Source organism: Coregonus clupeaformis, unplaced genomic scaffold (genome assembly GCF_020615455.1).
Source record: "Coregonus clupeaformis isolate EN_2021a unplaced genomic scaffold, ASM2061545v1 scaf0107, whole genome shotgun sequence".
Lineage (NCBI taxonomy): Eukaryota > Metazoa > Chordata > Actinopteri > Salmoniformes > Salmonidae > Coregonus > Coregonus clupeaformis.
Window position 1 is genome coordinate 267647 of NW_025533562.1, and position 15179 is coordinate 282825.

The 15179-nt window shown below is 41.5% G+C and overlaps 1 protein-coding gene across 2 annotated transcripts in view; it reads left to right on the top strand.

The window, feature by feature from the left end:
- Positions 1-840: 840 nt before the first annotated feature.
- Positions 841-15179, top strand: part of LOC123483394 (echinoderm microtubule-associated protein-like 6) — an 80597-nt gene continuing 66258 nt past the window's right edge. For both annotated transcript variants that reach the window (XM_045213365.1, XM_045213366.1), the window contains exons 1-7: positions 841-1878; positions 5716-5875; positions 8049-8147; positions 8415-8483; positions 8870-9055; positions 12258-12393; positions 14631-14832. In XM_045213365.1, the coding sequence (XP_045069300.1) occupies positions 1682-1878; positions 5716-5875; positions 8049-8147; positions 8415-8483; positions 8870-9055; positions 12258-12393; positions 14631-14832 (1049 nt within the window). In that variant the 5' untranslated portion in view covers positions 841-1681. The remainder of the gene's footprint in view (positions 1879-5715; positions 5876-8048; positions 8148-8414; positions 8484-8869; positions 9056-12257; positions 12394-14630; positions 14833-15179) is intronic.

The window sequence follows — 15179 nt, forward strand, 5'->3', positions numbered from 1 at the left end:
TCTCGCAACAACTTCTGAAACGTCTGAACAGTTTGGCCTACAAAACTAATATGACCACTCTATGGAAAGATGAGATTCTCACGAACATGATGGTGTTCTCCGTTTGCTCTATGACCCCTACAAGTGTCACGGGACTCGTCTGAAGGTAACTGGTATGGAAAAAAATTAATGGAAGTATGGAGGTAGTTTTGTGCCAACTATATATATATATATATATATATATATATATATATATACATATATATATTTCATAGCTTCTTATATCTCCTAGAATTTTGACACCTCAAACCCCAAACCCCGGTCTGGTCTGTTTGGTCTGTTTCGCTAACGTTCCGGGAGGCCCGCGATGTTGCGACTCTGGGTTTAGAAACTCTGTGACACTATCATCTACTACGGACAGCGCTCGAGCACATCCGAAAGATTTCTCTATCAGGTTCCAAGGACAGAGCTCGAGCTTTGTTGGTGCTGGTCGTAGTAGTTGTTTGGAGAGGCCAGTTCCATAAGTGTAATGGTTTTGATGACTGTAGAGAACTTCAAGCTCCAGAATCCATTGCTAAAATGGGAGATTGCCTACGAAGCGTCGTGGTAACCAAGCACCACCGCAGGCGTAAAGGCAACGAGAGCCCTATTCTCAAAATAATTGCGTCGAGAACGCTCCTGAAGAGGATCCTGCATACGTCAGAGTCCTTTATTCCAAGGATATCACCCCCCCACCCCCCAAGAAAAAAAAATAATATAACGATTCCGTGTGTTGTGCCCTTCCTCATCATAATTTGTGCGTTTTTTTCTATATGCTTTCTCATTCCCATCAATTCCAGCTCACCTAGTGTTGACCTAGTGTTGAGCATCATTTGGGATGCGAATAAATGACGGAAACGCGCCGAGAGTATTGGAGCTAATACAATTATTCTGTATTGCATGGGAATCGACGGCGTGTAACTCGGCGTTGTAATCCGTTGATTTCAACTGGAATAAGCACAAGGCAAATGCTTCACGGTCGATGTCAATCGAAATCGTCAAGAGGTTTGTCATGGTTTTATGATTGAACCCGAACGAATACCATTCTGTCAGATATTCATATTTCGCCTGATATCGCACCCAACCGTTTAGGATAGTGTAACCCTTTGACATGCATTTCCACGCTTTCGTTTTGTGAGCCAACATTGAGGACTATTGAGCTGTAATAGCTGAATGAGATGACATAGGATTAGAGTAGTCGGGTTATATTTTAAATGCCTTGAATTGGTAAAAAGGTATACAGTATAATGGCTATTTCGTATCAATGTATGTCATATAGTTCACCCGTTCAACAACGGTTTTATGTAGAATATAAAATGCTAAATAGAAGGCAATTTGAAGAGGCAACAATTTCATTGGTCGTGTTGATTCATGAGGCCATCTGATTGTAACAAGTATAATTAATCCATGATACTGGAATGTAGAGCTACATGTTAATGCAGAACTCCACTGTATAGGCTGTATGTCAAAGGGGATTGGCAACAGACAAGGGAGAAGGGATAGCTCATTATAGTGTGACACACTAGTGGCCATACTCTCTTGACCAGCCTCTATAGGATTTTACTCTGTGTTCATGTTGCTGCATTTTTGGAATAGAGTTGATCTGAGGTTGAGGTTGAATTGCAGTTTAGCCAAATACAATAGTCTAATAGTCTGACAAAGCATGGCTGACAAGACTGCTCCACGTTGCCAACTGAGGTTGGAATGGATTCATGGATACAGGGGGCATCAGTGCCGCAACAACTTGTATTACACTGCTGGGAAGGAGATTGTATATTTCGTCGCTGGAGTTGGCGTGGTTTACAACACCAGAGAACACACTCAGAAGTTCTTTTTGGGACACAATGATGACATTATCAGGTAAGTTACCTCAAAGTTACTCTCCCTATACTGCAGTACTTCCCAACACTCTCCTCTGGGACCACCAGACGTTTCACATATTGGTATTTGTTGTAGCCCTAAACCTGATTCAACTTGTCAAGGCCTTGATGATTAGTTGACTAATTGAATCAGGTGTGCCAGTTCAGGGCGTTGGGAAACCCTGCTATACTGAACCACTCACAGGGAATATTAATTCTCGGTGAAGTTATGCCGGGGTCATGACAGGGTCACACTGACTGCGGTTTGCATTCCTCCGGTCCACCAGAAGTCCAGGCATTTCAAAACAGTGTCCGGCAAGTAACTTTGCATTTGCATTGCTTTCTCCATGCTACATCACAAGCGTCTGATTCTTTTAACTTCTGCATTGCATTTGTCATGCATTGACCCTCCAGAAGTGAATGTTGAAGCTACTTTGTGTCATTTTAACACACCGCAACAACACTGGTAGTGTATCTGGTTGAACATATGAATGTACGAATATACCACGGTTTTCTCACTTGGTAAACCAACGTCTTTAGACAAACTGAAAATTCCCACTTGGACAAAGTGCGACACCGGTTTTAATTTGCAGACAGAGCTACCTTAACACGAAAGTGTGATTCCAAATCACCTCTACTACATTCATCCCCCTTTGACCACCTCCGCTAGAGACCACCCCACGTTAGGCACCAATGTATCTGGTCGGATTCATACTGCGGCCATCTCAATCAGGAAACCAACATCTTAACCATTAGACCAACAGGAAATTCCCACCTGGGCCGAGGGTGACACTGCTCGCGGGCAGGGCTATAGGCCTACCTCATCATAAAAACATAATTCCAAATAACCTCCACTACAGTAACCTCACAATCATGTTAGCTCTCATTCAATGAAGTGATAATGCCAGACAGGCCATATCATTGGAGCTAACCCTAGCCCTAACCATAAACCTCACCCTAAGCCTTACTCTAACCCTAACTGTAACCCCAGGAAGCTGTTGTGTATCAACAAAGTTGCAGCTGATAGTTTGTTGGTAGTTTTAGTGTCATTGAAAAACAAAGTAAAACAAGCATTAATTATTGGACAGGTTCAGGTAGACCTTCCTTGTTTCCATTTTTTCCCCTGCTGTTTGGTGCCTAATGAATACGAGCCAGATGTTAGTTATCATTTTGTTTGAATGAGAAAGTGCCAAGCACCCCAAAACCAAGCAAAGTGTCCTGACCTCTTCATCAGCCACTGCTCCAGCATGTAAGGCCCTAATCCACAGACCTTTTAGATTAGGGTCATTCTGTGTGAAAATGAACCAGAAAAATTAGTGAAATGCAACATTTGAACCTCTGGATTTGCACTTGCATAGATGGGTGTTAACACATTACTTTTGAACAGAGGAGTTAATTGACAGACTATCAGAAGCACTTAAAATGAAATCCATGAACCAGTGTTTCCCCAATCATTGTAAAGGCTGGACAGGCACCCATTTTCCCACTGACTTCAAAGAGACATTACTTGAAAGTTTATGGGAAGATCTCAATTGCATCCTCACTCATCTCTCCTCGTCTCCTTCTCAATACCCATTGGATGAGAAAGCCAGAGGTCCCTCCCCTCTGACCTTCTCATCCAATGGGTTTTGAGAATGAGGCAAGGAGAGGGGATGTGAAGAGTATACAATTGAGATTCTCCCAGCCTACTTAGTTGACACAGCAGACTCAAGACCATTGCTATTGAACATCCTATACTAGTTTGTGCGCGTTACCCATTATGTTAGTCTTTATTCTTGCTACTTGCTAGCATTGGTGTCTGGGAATGCTAAAATAGAAAATCTCTGCATTTGTTTCATTTTCTCTTCGAGTTAATCAATTGACATCACCATGTGAGGTAAATTGAGCCTCATGATTGGGCCAGTGAGGTATCGGTCATCCAATCAGAAAACAACTTGTCCTGAGGATTGCCTGTTTTCGCTTCTTTAATTCATAGCTGTTGAATGGTTGCATTTCCAGACCTTGTGTCAGGTACACATTACTATTATACAGTGGCTTGTCTGTGAAGTATTTGCAGACTTCATAGTTTAATTTATTTCAGCATTCATCTATTCATGCTCAATGGAATGCATTATTAAATGTGGTACCACGGCCCATTGCTAGTTACTGCATGCAGTCATTTTTAAACTTTACAATTCATATTGATATAGCCTATACCTGTAGTATTATAATGAAGACCATTGTTCTACAACACTTAATAAAAAGTAGTCTTATATGCTTGCAAACGTTGGACAGCTGCCTCAAATTATGCTACATGTAGCCTACATTGAAATTGATAAGCATTTCAGTTGACGTGGATAAGCGTATGCTTTGACATATGCACCAGAATTAGCACTCATTTCCCCATACCAATGGACTATATGCTAATGTAGGGAGGGAATCACCAGAAGGGGATTCACCAACCATGAGCAAAAAGGGCTTATGCGATGAACTGCAAACCTATTATATTTATTAAAATGTTTGTTTTACAAGCCTGGGTTCAGTGTATGGTCGCACCAGTGCAGGATATGTTTCCTAGTAAAAATAACTATGAAATTAGGAAAACATACTGCATTCACTTTTCCCTGAGAGGTGAGTTTTATTGGCTTGTGGAATTAAAGCTACATTCTGGGATTCTTTCTTCAGCAAAATGCCACCAGTCTGCTGTCAGATGAAATATTTTTTGCACTTTCATAATGATGCTTTGTAAAGGCCATCTAAACTGGGTAACCCAGCACCAGTAGGTGGCATGAAGTATGGTTGACTTGACCGCTTGACATGATTTTGAAGTGCAATGCTAGTTTTGACTGGGACAGCATCTAGGGATTAAGGATTCATGGAAAATGTATGAGATGATGGGCAAATCATTGAAAATCATGTTTATCTTCGTGTTGTCCTAAATAGGGAACACAGTCACTCATTGTCCGTGAGAATGACATGCAACCTCTGGGCTTGCTTTGAGGAGAATAATTGGAGGAAGCATGTGCCAGTCCGCACAAGGGCTGATGCCCTTGTGCAGATTTAGATGCAAACGTGTCTTATCCTAAGCTGAAAATGTATTTTTATCCAAATCTAAACACTACTTATGTCAAAGCACGGTAAAGCTTCAAATGCCGCTGACTTATGAAGCATCTACAAACTAAAAGTAATACTGAATGAATGAGGCCTGCAAGTCCAAAATTGTACAAATACCTCAACATTATAAATTAGATCTCAATGATCCTTTTGGATACAATGCCAAATATAAATAATATCCTTCCCCCAAAGGACCTTTCTATGGATGAAATTCTAAATATCTTGGTCATTGTTTTTACATTTTCACACGGAATGAAACACTAATCATATTGTCAAGGTATTATATGGATATTATCTGGATTACAATTGATGAAATAAAATGGTGGTACATTTTACGGGATGTTAACTGGGAAATTAAAACTGGAATCCTTAATGGTGAAACTGCCACGTCCGTTTGCAATATTACAACGACAAAGAAGTTACTGGAAACCGCAAATACTTTTATTTTTTCTCGGACATCATTGCACACGTGATAGAACAGCAGAATATGTACTGCATTTGTATTTTTTATTTTATTTTTTACCACGCTCCTCACCTCCGCCGTCAACAAAAGAAAAGCGAGAACAACGGCAGTGGGGCGGACAGTGGTGCTGTTTTCCTTACTGCCGATTCCATCTTTAAACGCATAGTTAAATACATGATAACCAATGTTTATGTATATCAGTATGTTTCATATAAGTTGTGTTTTTTTGTAAAGGATCTATGCTGCTTATAATGGTTATTTGTCTCCGGTCAACCCACACAGTCTTGCTATGCATCCTGACAAAGTTCAAGTGGCCACAGGACAAGTTGGGAAGGAACCTTACATCTGTGTTTGGGACACGTACGCTTTGCAGACTGTGTCCATCCTGCGAGACGTGCACACACATGGGGTGGCGTGTCTGGCGTTTGATGTAGACGGACAGGTGAGGAACACCTTTGAGCTGGTCTCCTTTGATTTGAGAAGGTTTAGCTTAGATTGAGTACTTTGAGCTGTTCTTCTTGGTGTAGGGTGGAGATCTGTACCTAGGGGAAAATTCACCCTGGAGCATCCTTCATTGAAACATTTTTTTAAAGGGTTTTGTCAACACTTAACATCACGTATTTATACAATGTACAGTAGTTACTTTATAACGGAAATGTGATTACTTAGCATTACACAGTAACTGCTGATAAGTAAAATATTACACCACTTTATTTGTCACACCTGTAATACCACATGTAATCCCTATACCTACAGTGGGGGAAAAAAGTATTTAGTCAGCCACCAATTGTGCAAGTTCTCCCACTTAAAAAAGATGAGAGAGGCCTGTAATTTTCATCATAGGTACACGTCAACTATGACAGACAAATTGAGAAAAAAAATCCAGAAAATCCCATTGTAGGATTTTTAATGAATTTATTTGCAAATTATGGTGGAAAATAAGTATTTGGTCACCTACAAACAAGCAAGATTTCTGGCTCTCACAGACCTGTAACTTCTTCTTTAAGAGGCTCCTCTGTCCTCCACTCGTTACCTGTATTAATGGCACCTGTTTGAACTTGTTATCAGTATAAAAGACACCTGTCCACAACCTCAAACAGTCACACTCCAAACTCCACAATGGCCAAGACCAAAGAGCTGTCAAAGGACACCAGAAACAAAATTGTAGACTTGCACCAGGCTGGGAAGACTGAATCTGCAATAGGTAAGCAGCTTGGTTTGAAGAAATCAACTGTGGGAGCAATTATTAGGAAATGGAAGACATACAAGACCACTGATAATCTCCCTCAATCTGGGGCTCCACGCAAGATCTCACCCTGTGGGGTCAAAATGATCACAAGAACGGTGAGCAAAAATTCCAGAACCACACGGGGGGACCTAGTGAATGACCTGCAGAGAGCTGGGACCAAAGTAACAAAGCCTACCATCAGTAACACACTACGCCGCCAGGGACTCAAATCCTGCAGTGCGAGACGTGTCCCCCTGCTTAAGCCAGTACATGTCCAGGCCCATCTGAAGTGCATTTGGATGATCCAGAAGAGGATTGGGAGAATGTCATATGGTCAGATGAAACCAAAATATAACTTTTTGGTAAAAACTCAACTCGTCATGTTTGGAGGACAAAGAATGCTGAGTTGCATCCAAAGAACACCATACCTACTGTGAAGCATGGGGGTGGAAACATCATGCTTTTGGGCTGTTTTTCTGCAAAGGGACCAGGACGACTGATCCGTGTAAAGGAAAGAATGAATGGGGCCATGTATCGTGAGATTTTGAGTGAAAACCTCCTTCCATCAGCAAGGGCATTGAAGATGAAACGTGGCTGGGTCTTTCAGCATGACAATGATCCCAAACACACCGCCCGGGCAACGAAGGAGTGGCTTCGTAAGAAGCATTTCAAGGTCCTGGAGTGGCCTAGCCAGTCTCCAGATCTCAACCCCATAGAAAATCTTTGGAGGGAGTTGAAAGTCTGTGTTGCCCAGCGACAGCCCCAAAACATCACTGCTCTAGAGGAGATCTGCATGGAGGAATGGGCCAAAATACAAGCAACAGTGTGTGAAAACCTTGTGAAGACTTACAGAAAACGTTTGACCTGTGTCATTGCCAACAAAGGGTATATAACAAAGTATTGAGAAACTTTTGTTATTGACCAAATACTTATTTTCCACCATCATTTGCCAATAAATTCATTAAAAATCCTACAATGTGATTTTCTGGAATTTTTTTTCTCATTTTGTCTGTCATAGTTGACGTGTACCTATGATGAAAATTACAGGCCTCTCTCATCTTTTTAAGTGGGAGAACTTGCACAATTGGTGGCTGACTAAATACTTTTTTTCCCCACTGTATATGTAAATATGCAATAAGAACTGTCTATTCACTCATGGGTGCAGGAACTATAATGACACTCTAAGATGGCAAGGTAGCTTGTACAAACCATTTTTATGTTTTCCCATGTTTGAAGAATGTTTCAGAATGGTTTTACGGTGTTCTATAAAATGCCTCCTTAGGACTGCCATTTTTCAGAATGGGTGCTAACCCTAAACATAGAGAGTGGATAAACTTAAGCAGGTTTGATTTGCCACTAATTGGTTTTCTATTGTCCCCTTGTGTAGCGATTAGCCTCTGTTGGGCTGGATGGCAAAAACACAGTGTGTGTCTGGGACTGGAGAAAAGGCAGGGTCCTGGCTACAGCAACTGGACACTCAGACAGGGTATGGTATATTTTTTTGTGAACAACTAACATTTCAAAGGGAAGGGTTAGCACGTGTATGGAATAGTGCTGCTTGTGATTGCAATGCATGGACCTAGTTATTATTTTTTAAATATCTACGCTGTCGACACTAAGGAGTTCATGTCATTTTAATGTCATTTTTGTGTATGTCAGTGCTATGAAGCAGACAGAAAATGTAGCTCTTCAGTGTCGCTGGTGTGTTCCTTAATGTCACAGGTCATAATAACTGCTTTTGCTGCTGTTTCAGATCTTTGATATTGCCTGGGATCCGTTCCAACTTCACAGGCTAGTAAGCTGTGGGGTGAAGCATATCAAGGTGAGGCCTGAGCCCCATAATTGGAGCTACACATAGTGTAACTATGGTAGTGCTTTATTTAACAGCCCATTTTAAGTTTGTACTTACCTGGTGTTTATAAGGTTTTAACTATGAAACTATGGGGTAACAATAGATACTTTCTGGTACTTACCTCAAAGAATTCAACACAATTGATAACTATCTGGTACCAAATGGAAGATGGTGACTTTTGTGTCAAGTGTAATTACAATGCAATTAAGTAATTACATAATAATTAACAACCTGGTTAACAGCGGGCTAAAATAGCGGGTAAAATAAAGCATTACCAGTGCTGATGTTTAACTTAAAAATTGTCAGTTGACCAAAAAAACAAAGCCATCTAAAAAGTGAGCTTTCTCTTTACTCAGTTCTGGACCTTGTGTGGGAATGCCTTGACACCCAAGCGGGGGATCTTTGGGAAGACCGGGGACCTGCAGACCATTCTGTGCCTGGCTACGGCAAAGGAAGAAGTGACATACTCTGGAGCGCTGAATGGGGACATTTATGTCTGGAAGGGGCTGAACCTGGCTCGCACAGTCCAAGCAGCCCATGGAGTGAGTGGAATGCAGCTTCACTAACACATGAAGATTTACGGTCAAATTAATTATCACACTGTATGGTATTGTTTTTCCACATGCACATGCCTTGCGACCTGTAAACTCGAGCGAATGAAATTTTGTTTAGCTTTAATGCCAATGCATATACATTTTGTGAGGCTCACAGTCAACCCATGGTAGACACCCTGTTGGTCACATTGGTGCTGTGACTAGGGGCCTATTCAGACAGAAGAGTTGAAGCAGAGGTATTGCAGCTCAAATTTACTGTAAATATTCCAATAGCCACTAGCCATTGAGCATGTGAAATTAAAATTGAAACCCTCCGTCCTTGAGTTTTGCTGAATATGTCTATTTAACAAACTGACGTTGCTACAATTTCAATATCACAAGAGTTTTTGTTATAAGCAGTTTTAGGAGGACATGTCATTTTTTCCCCCTGCCCTTCCTTCACCCGACAGTTGGCTGCCCATCGGACAATGGTCCATCCAAACTACACCTAAACTATATCGAAATTATTTCACACATCTACTAGATGTAGCCTAAAGGCAAGATTAAATTGACAATAGTCTGATGGGTGACAATATTATAAATTGTCTTGTGAATGAAGAGACTGATGAACAGCGCAGCATGTGTAATTGATTAAGAAGGGAACGGAGCTTACCAAAAAAGTGACTTTTTCAAATCATCCTACTTCAGTTCATGCAGGTCAGATGTTTTGATTTGGAAAAAGCAGATTCTAAGGTTTCTGAAACACCTCCATCTGCCAAAATTGAGCAGATGGGCTCTATTTCAAAATATAACTTTTTTTTGTAGAAGAACCGCAATTCCATGCATTCCACACATGAGCACTCGCGACAACCTAGTTGTGAACATAGCGTGTTAACCAGGTTTTTTCATAACTCATTTAAGGAGGCTACTTGCAAATGTATTTTCTGTATTTTGAAAATACAAATTACATGAATTGTAATGAAATGAATGTTTTGACACTAGTATTTAGTAGTTTAATTTTATACATTGGTCTTTAGGGTATTTTGTACACTGAACAAAAATATAACCGCAACAAGTAAAGTGTTGGTCCCATGTTTCATGCGCTGAAATAAAATATTCCAGAAATCTTCCATATGCACTGTGATGTCACGAGAGGCTGTGTCCTGGAGGGACGTTACATCCCCCTGAGGTGGCTGCAAACCCAGACAGCTATGGCTCCATCTGCTGGTATGGTCGGGAACTCCAACCCTCTATGGCCAATCTTCCCACGCAGCTGAAACAAATGAGGAGCTGATGAGCTGAAGGTTTGGAAGGGAAGAGACACAGTCTCCAACCTGGGCTCTCTGGAGGACAAGAGTGCTGCACGTCCACTTCCATGAGGAATATAAGGATTTGGAGATACTTACCTTTGGGAAATACTCACCTTTGGATCTATGCACCTGTGGAAATACGTGAGAGACATTTGGAAGGACTTTTTGCTGGGTTGGCCACTAGCTGCAACGTGGACTACAGTAAGGCTGGGGAAAAGTTATCTGAGCGAGTGAGAATTATGATTTTGGATGTGGAAGAGACATCCCTGAACTGTTAACCCTTAAAGAGCCACAAGAGAACAGAATTTTGTTATATTTTCGTTAATTTCCCAAGACCTATAATAAAATCCTTGTTTTGTTTGAACCTTGTCTCCTTGCACTACTTGAGCAATCCCGCTGAAAGCTGTGTAGCCTCTCGTGACGTCACAGCACAAAAAGCTTATTTCTTTCTAACTTTGTGCACAAATTTGTTTACATCTCTGTTAGTGAGCATTGCTCCTTTGCCAAAATAATCCATCCACCTGACAGGTATGGCATATTAAGAGGCTGATTAAACAGCATGATCATTACACAGGTGCACCTTGTACTGGGGACAATAAAAGGCCACTCTAAAATGTGCAGTTTTGTCACTCAACACAATGCCACAATTGGCATGCTGACTGCAGGAATGTCCACCAGAGCTGTTGCCAGATAAATGAATGTTCATTTCTCTACCATAAGCTGCTTCCAATGTCATTTTAGAAAATTTGGCAGTACGTCCAACCGGCCTCATAACCGCAGACCACGTGTAACCACGCCAGCCCAGGACCTCCACATCCGGCTTCTTCACCTGCAGGATTGTCTGAGACCAACCAACCGGACAGCTGATGAAACTGTGGGTTTGCACAACCGAAGATTCTTCTGCACTAACTGTCAGAAACCGTCTTAGGGAAGCTCATCTGCATGCTCGTCGTCCTCACCAGGTTCTTGACCTGACTGCAGTTTGGTGTCATAACCGACTTCAGTGGGCAAATGCTCACCTTCGATGGCCACTGGCATGCTGGAGAAGTGTGCTCTTCACGGATTAATCCAGGTTTCAACTGTACTGGGCAGATGGCAGACGGCGTGTATGACGTCGTGTGGACGAGCGGTTTGCTGATGTCAACGTTGTGAACAGAGTATGGACAGGCATAAGCTACAGACAACGAACACAATTGCATTTTATTAATGGCAATTTGAATGCACAGAGATACTGTGACAAGATCCTGAGGCCCATTGTTGTGCCATTCATCCGCCGCCATCACCTCATGTTTCAGCGGCCCCGTGTCGCAAGGATCTGTACACAGTACACAGCTGAAAATGTCCCAGTTCTTCCATGGCCTGCATACTCACCAGACATATCACCCATTGAGCATGTTTGGGATGCTCTGGATTGACGTGTACGACAGCGTGTTCTAGTTCCTGCCAATATCCAGTAACTTCGCACAGCCATTTGAAGAGGAGTGGGACAACATTCCACAGGCCACAATCAACAGCCTGATCAACTCTATGCGAAGGAGATGTGTCTCGCTGCGTGAGGCAAATGGTGGTCACACCAGATACTGACTGATTTAGCTGATCCACGCCCTTATCTTTTTTTAAGGTATCTGACCAACAGATGCATATCTGTATTCCCAGTCATGTGAAATCCATAGATTAGGGCCTAATTTATTTATTTCAATTGACTGATTTCCTTATATGAACTGTAACTCAGTGAAGTCTTTTGCAATTATTGCATGTTGCATTTATATTTTTGTTGAGTGTATTTTGTAACAACATGCATTTTAATGTATATTTGCCCATCAGTCGGTTTCATTTGCACTTTGTTAGATTTCTGACTTGGTGACATTTTAGATCTGTTTTTTCCTGTAACTTCTCCACAGGCAGGGATTTTCAGCATGCATGCCTGTGAGGAAGGGTTTGCTACAGGCGGGCGGGACGGCTGCGTGAGACTGTGGGACGTGGACTTCAAACCCATCACTAAGATCGACCTCCGAGAGACTGAGCAAGGATACAAAAGTAGGTTGCAATTATGACATTCATTTGGTACTCGTTACATTTATTATGCTCAGGCAGAACAGAATTATGGTCCAATTCACGCACCTATCAATATAACGCCTTGTCATCCCTACTGCCTCTGATCTGGCGGACGAACTAAACACACATACTGCATTTGTAAATGATGTTGGAGTGTGCCCATCTTTCCATAAAAATAAATAAGGCCGCTCTAAAATGCAGTTTTGTAACACAATGCCACAGATGTCTCAAGTTTGTGCAATTGGCATGCTGTGTGCAATTGGCATGCTGACTGCATTTTGTTGTGTTACAAAGTGGGATTAAAATGTATTTAATTGTAAAAAAAATGTGTCAATGATCTACAGAAAATATTTAAAATGTAAAAAATTGTAACAAAGATTCATGAAAAGTAAAACACTAATATATCTGGATTTGATAACTATTCAACCCCCTGAGTCGATACATGTTTGAATCACCTTTGGCAGCGATTACAGCTGTGAGTCTTTCTGGGTAAGTATCTAAGAGCTTTGCAAACCTGGATTGTACAATATTTGCCCATTTTATTATTTTAAAAGTTCTTCAAGTACTGTTGAATTGGTTGTTGATTATTGCTGGACAACCATTTTCAGGTCTTGCCATAGATTTTCAAGCAGATTTAAGTCAAAACTGTAACTCGGCCACTCCGGAACATTCACTGTCTTCTTTTTAAACAACTCCAGTGTAGATTTGGCCTAATGTTTTAGGTTATTGTCCTGCTGAAAGGTGAATCTCCCAGTGTCTGGTGGAAAGCAGCAAACTAGTTTTCCTTTAGGATTTTGCCTGTGCTTAGCTCCATTCCGTTCCTTTTTTCTCCTGAAAAACATCCCTCCTTAACGATTACAAGCATACCTATAACATGATGTAGCCACCACTATGCTTGAAAATATGGAGAGTGTGGGACTCAGTAATATGTTGTATTGGATTTGCCCCAAACATAACACTTTGTATTCAGGACAAAAAGTTTATTGCTTTGACACATTTTTTGCAGTATTACTTTAGTGCCTTGTTGCAAGTAGGATATGTGTTTTGGAATATTTTTGTTCTGTACAGGCTTCCTTCTTTTCACTCTGTCAATTAGGTTAGTATTGTGGAGTAACTTCAATGTTGTTGATCCATCGCCAGTTTTCTCCTATCACAGCCATTAAACTCTAATTGTTTTAAAGTCACCATTGGCCTCATGGTGAAATCCCTGAGCAGTTTCCATCCTCTTCGGCAACTGATTTAGGAAGGACGCCTGTATCTTATTTTATTTTATTTTATTTTATTTTATTTATCTACCAATAGGTGCCCTTCTTTGCGATGCATCGGAAAACCTCCCTTGTCTTTGTGCTTGAATCTGTGTTTGAAATTCACTGTTCGAATGAGGGACCTTACAATTATCTATATGTGTGGGGTATGGAGATAAGGTAGTCATTCAAAAATCATGTTAAACACTGTTATTGCACACATAGTGAGTCCATGCAAATTATTATGTGACTTGTTAAGCACATTTCTACTCCTGAACTTGTTTAGGCTTGCCATAGCAAAGGGGTTGAATACTTGTTGACTCAAGACATTTCAGCTTTAAATGTTTTATTCATTAGTAAAAATGTGGAAAAACATAATTCCACTTTGACGATATGGGTTATTGTGTGTAAGCCAGTGACAAAACAAATCTAAGGCATAGAGTAGGGTAGAGTTCCTATCTAGTCAGAAATGCCATCCTGCAACCCACTGCTGGCTTGCCTTAGAAGCTAAGCACTGTTGAGCCTGGTCGGTCCCTGGATGCTGCTGGACGTGGTGTTGGTGGGCCAGTAATCTCTCGTGGACAGACGCACGTAACATAACTGGCATCGTAGCGTCTGGTAACAGACTGTGGGATGTGAAAAATCACAAGGAACTTTGTTCAGTGCAGAGATTTTTCATCACTGATCATTTAGATAAATCACGATTGACCCGGTGCCCTGGCTTAAATGCCCAAGTTGGCCTCATTCCATCATGGCCACTTAATTATCCCCTTATCCCTAATTGGCATAAATAATTCCTAATTTCCACTGCAATAGCTGATGTGTGGTGAGCTTCCTAGCGCAAAAATAGTATTTATTTTTTATTTAACCTTTTCTTTATCTTATCCAGGAATTACCATTAAGGTCAGAAGGCCTCCTTTTAATAAGGGAGACCTGAGTGTATTTGTTCTGTCTCTTCCATTCCTATTTTCCTAGGTCTGTCAATCCGTAGTGTTTGCTGGAAGGCCGACCGGGTCCTGATGGGCACCCAGGACAGTGAAATCTTCGAGGTGATGGTGCGAGACCGGGACAAGCCGCTGCTCCTCATGCAGGGTCACAGTGAGGGCGAACTCTGGGCCCTCGACCTTCACCCCAAGCAGCCGGTGGCCGTAACCGGCAGTGACGACCGGTCAGTAAGGTAAGTGGTATTCCAAAACGCCTTTAATCTGTCCCCCCAAAAAACATATCATCCCAGGACACGGCATGAGGTGACTATCCTAGAAAAAGAAAAGCAAGGGTATTCAGATGGCTGCATAGATTTTGAAATGTATTTTAGGGACGTACAGGTGGCAGTCATTTCAACGTGTCTTGACAGTTAACACCAGGCTGAAGCGTGTCCGGCTCCCCTCCCATGTCATAACAGTATGCAATGCATTACCCATAATCTTTCCCTTGCCTCTTAAAACTTGTTAAAATGGACTAGTTCTCATCTACAGAGGGCCATCTCACGTATTCCACTGTTGTCCAGGTAATTCCACTGTTGTC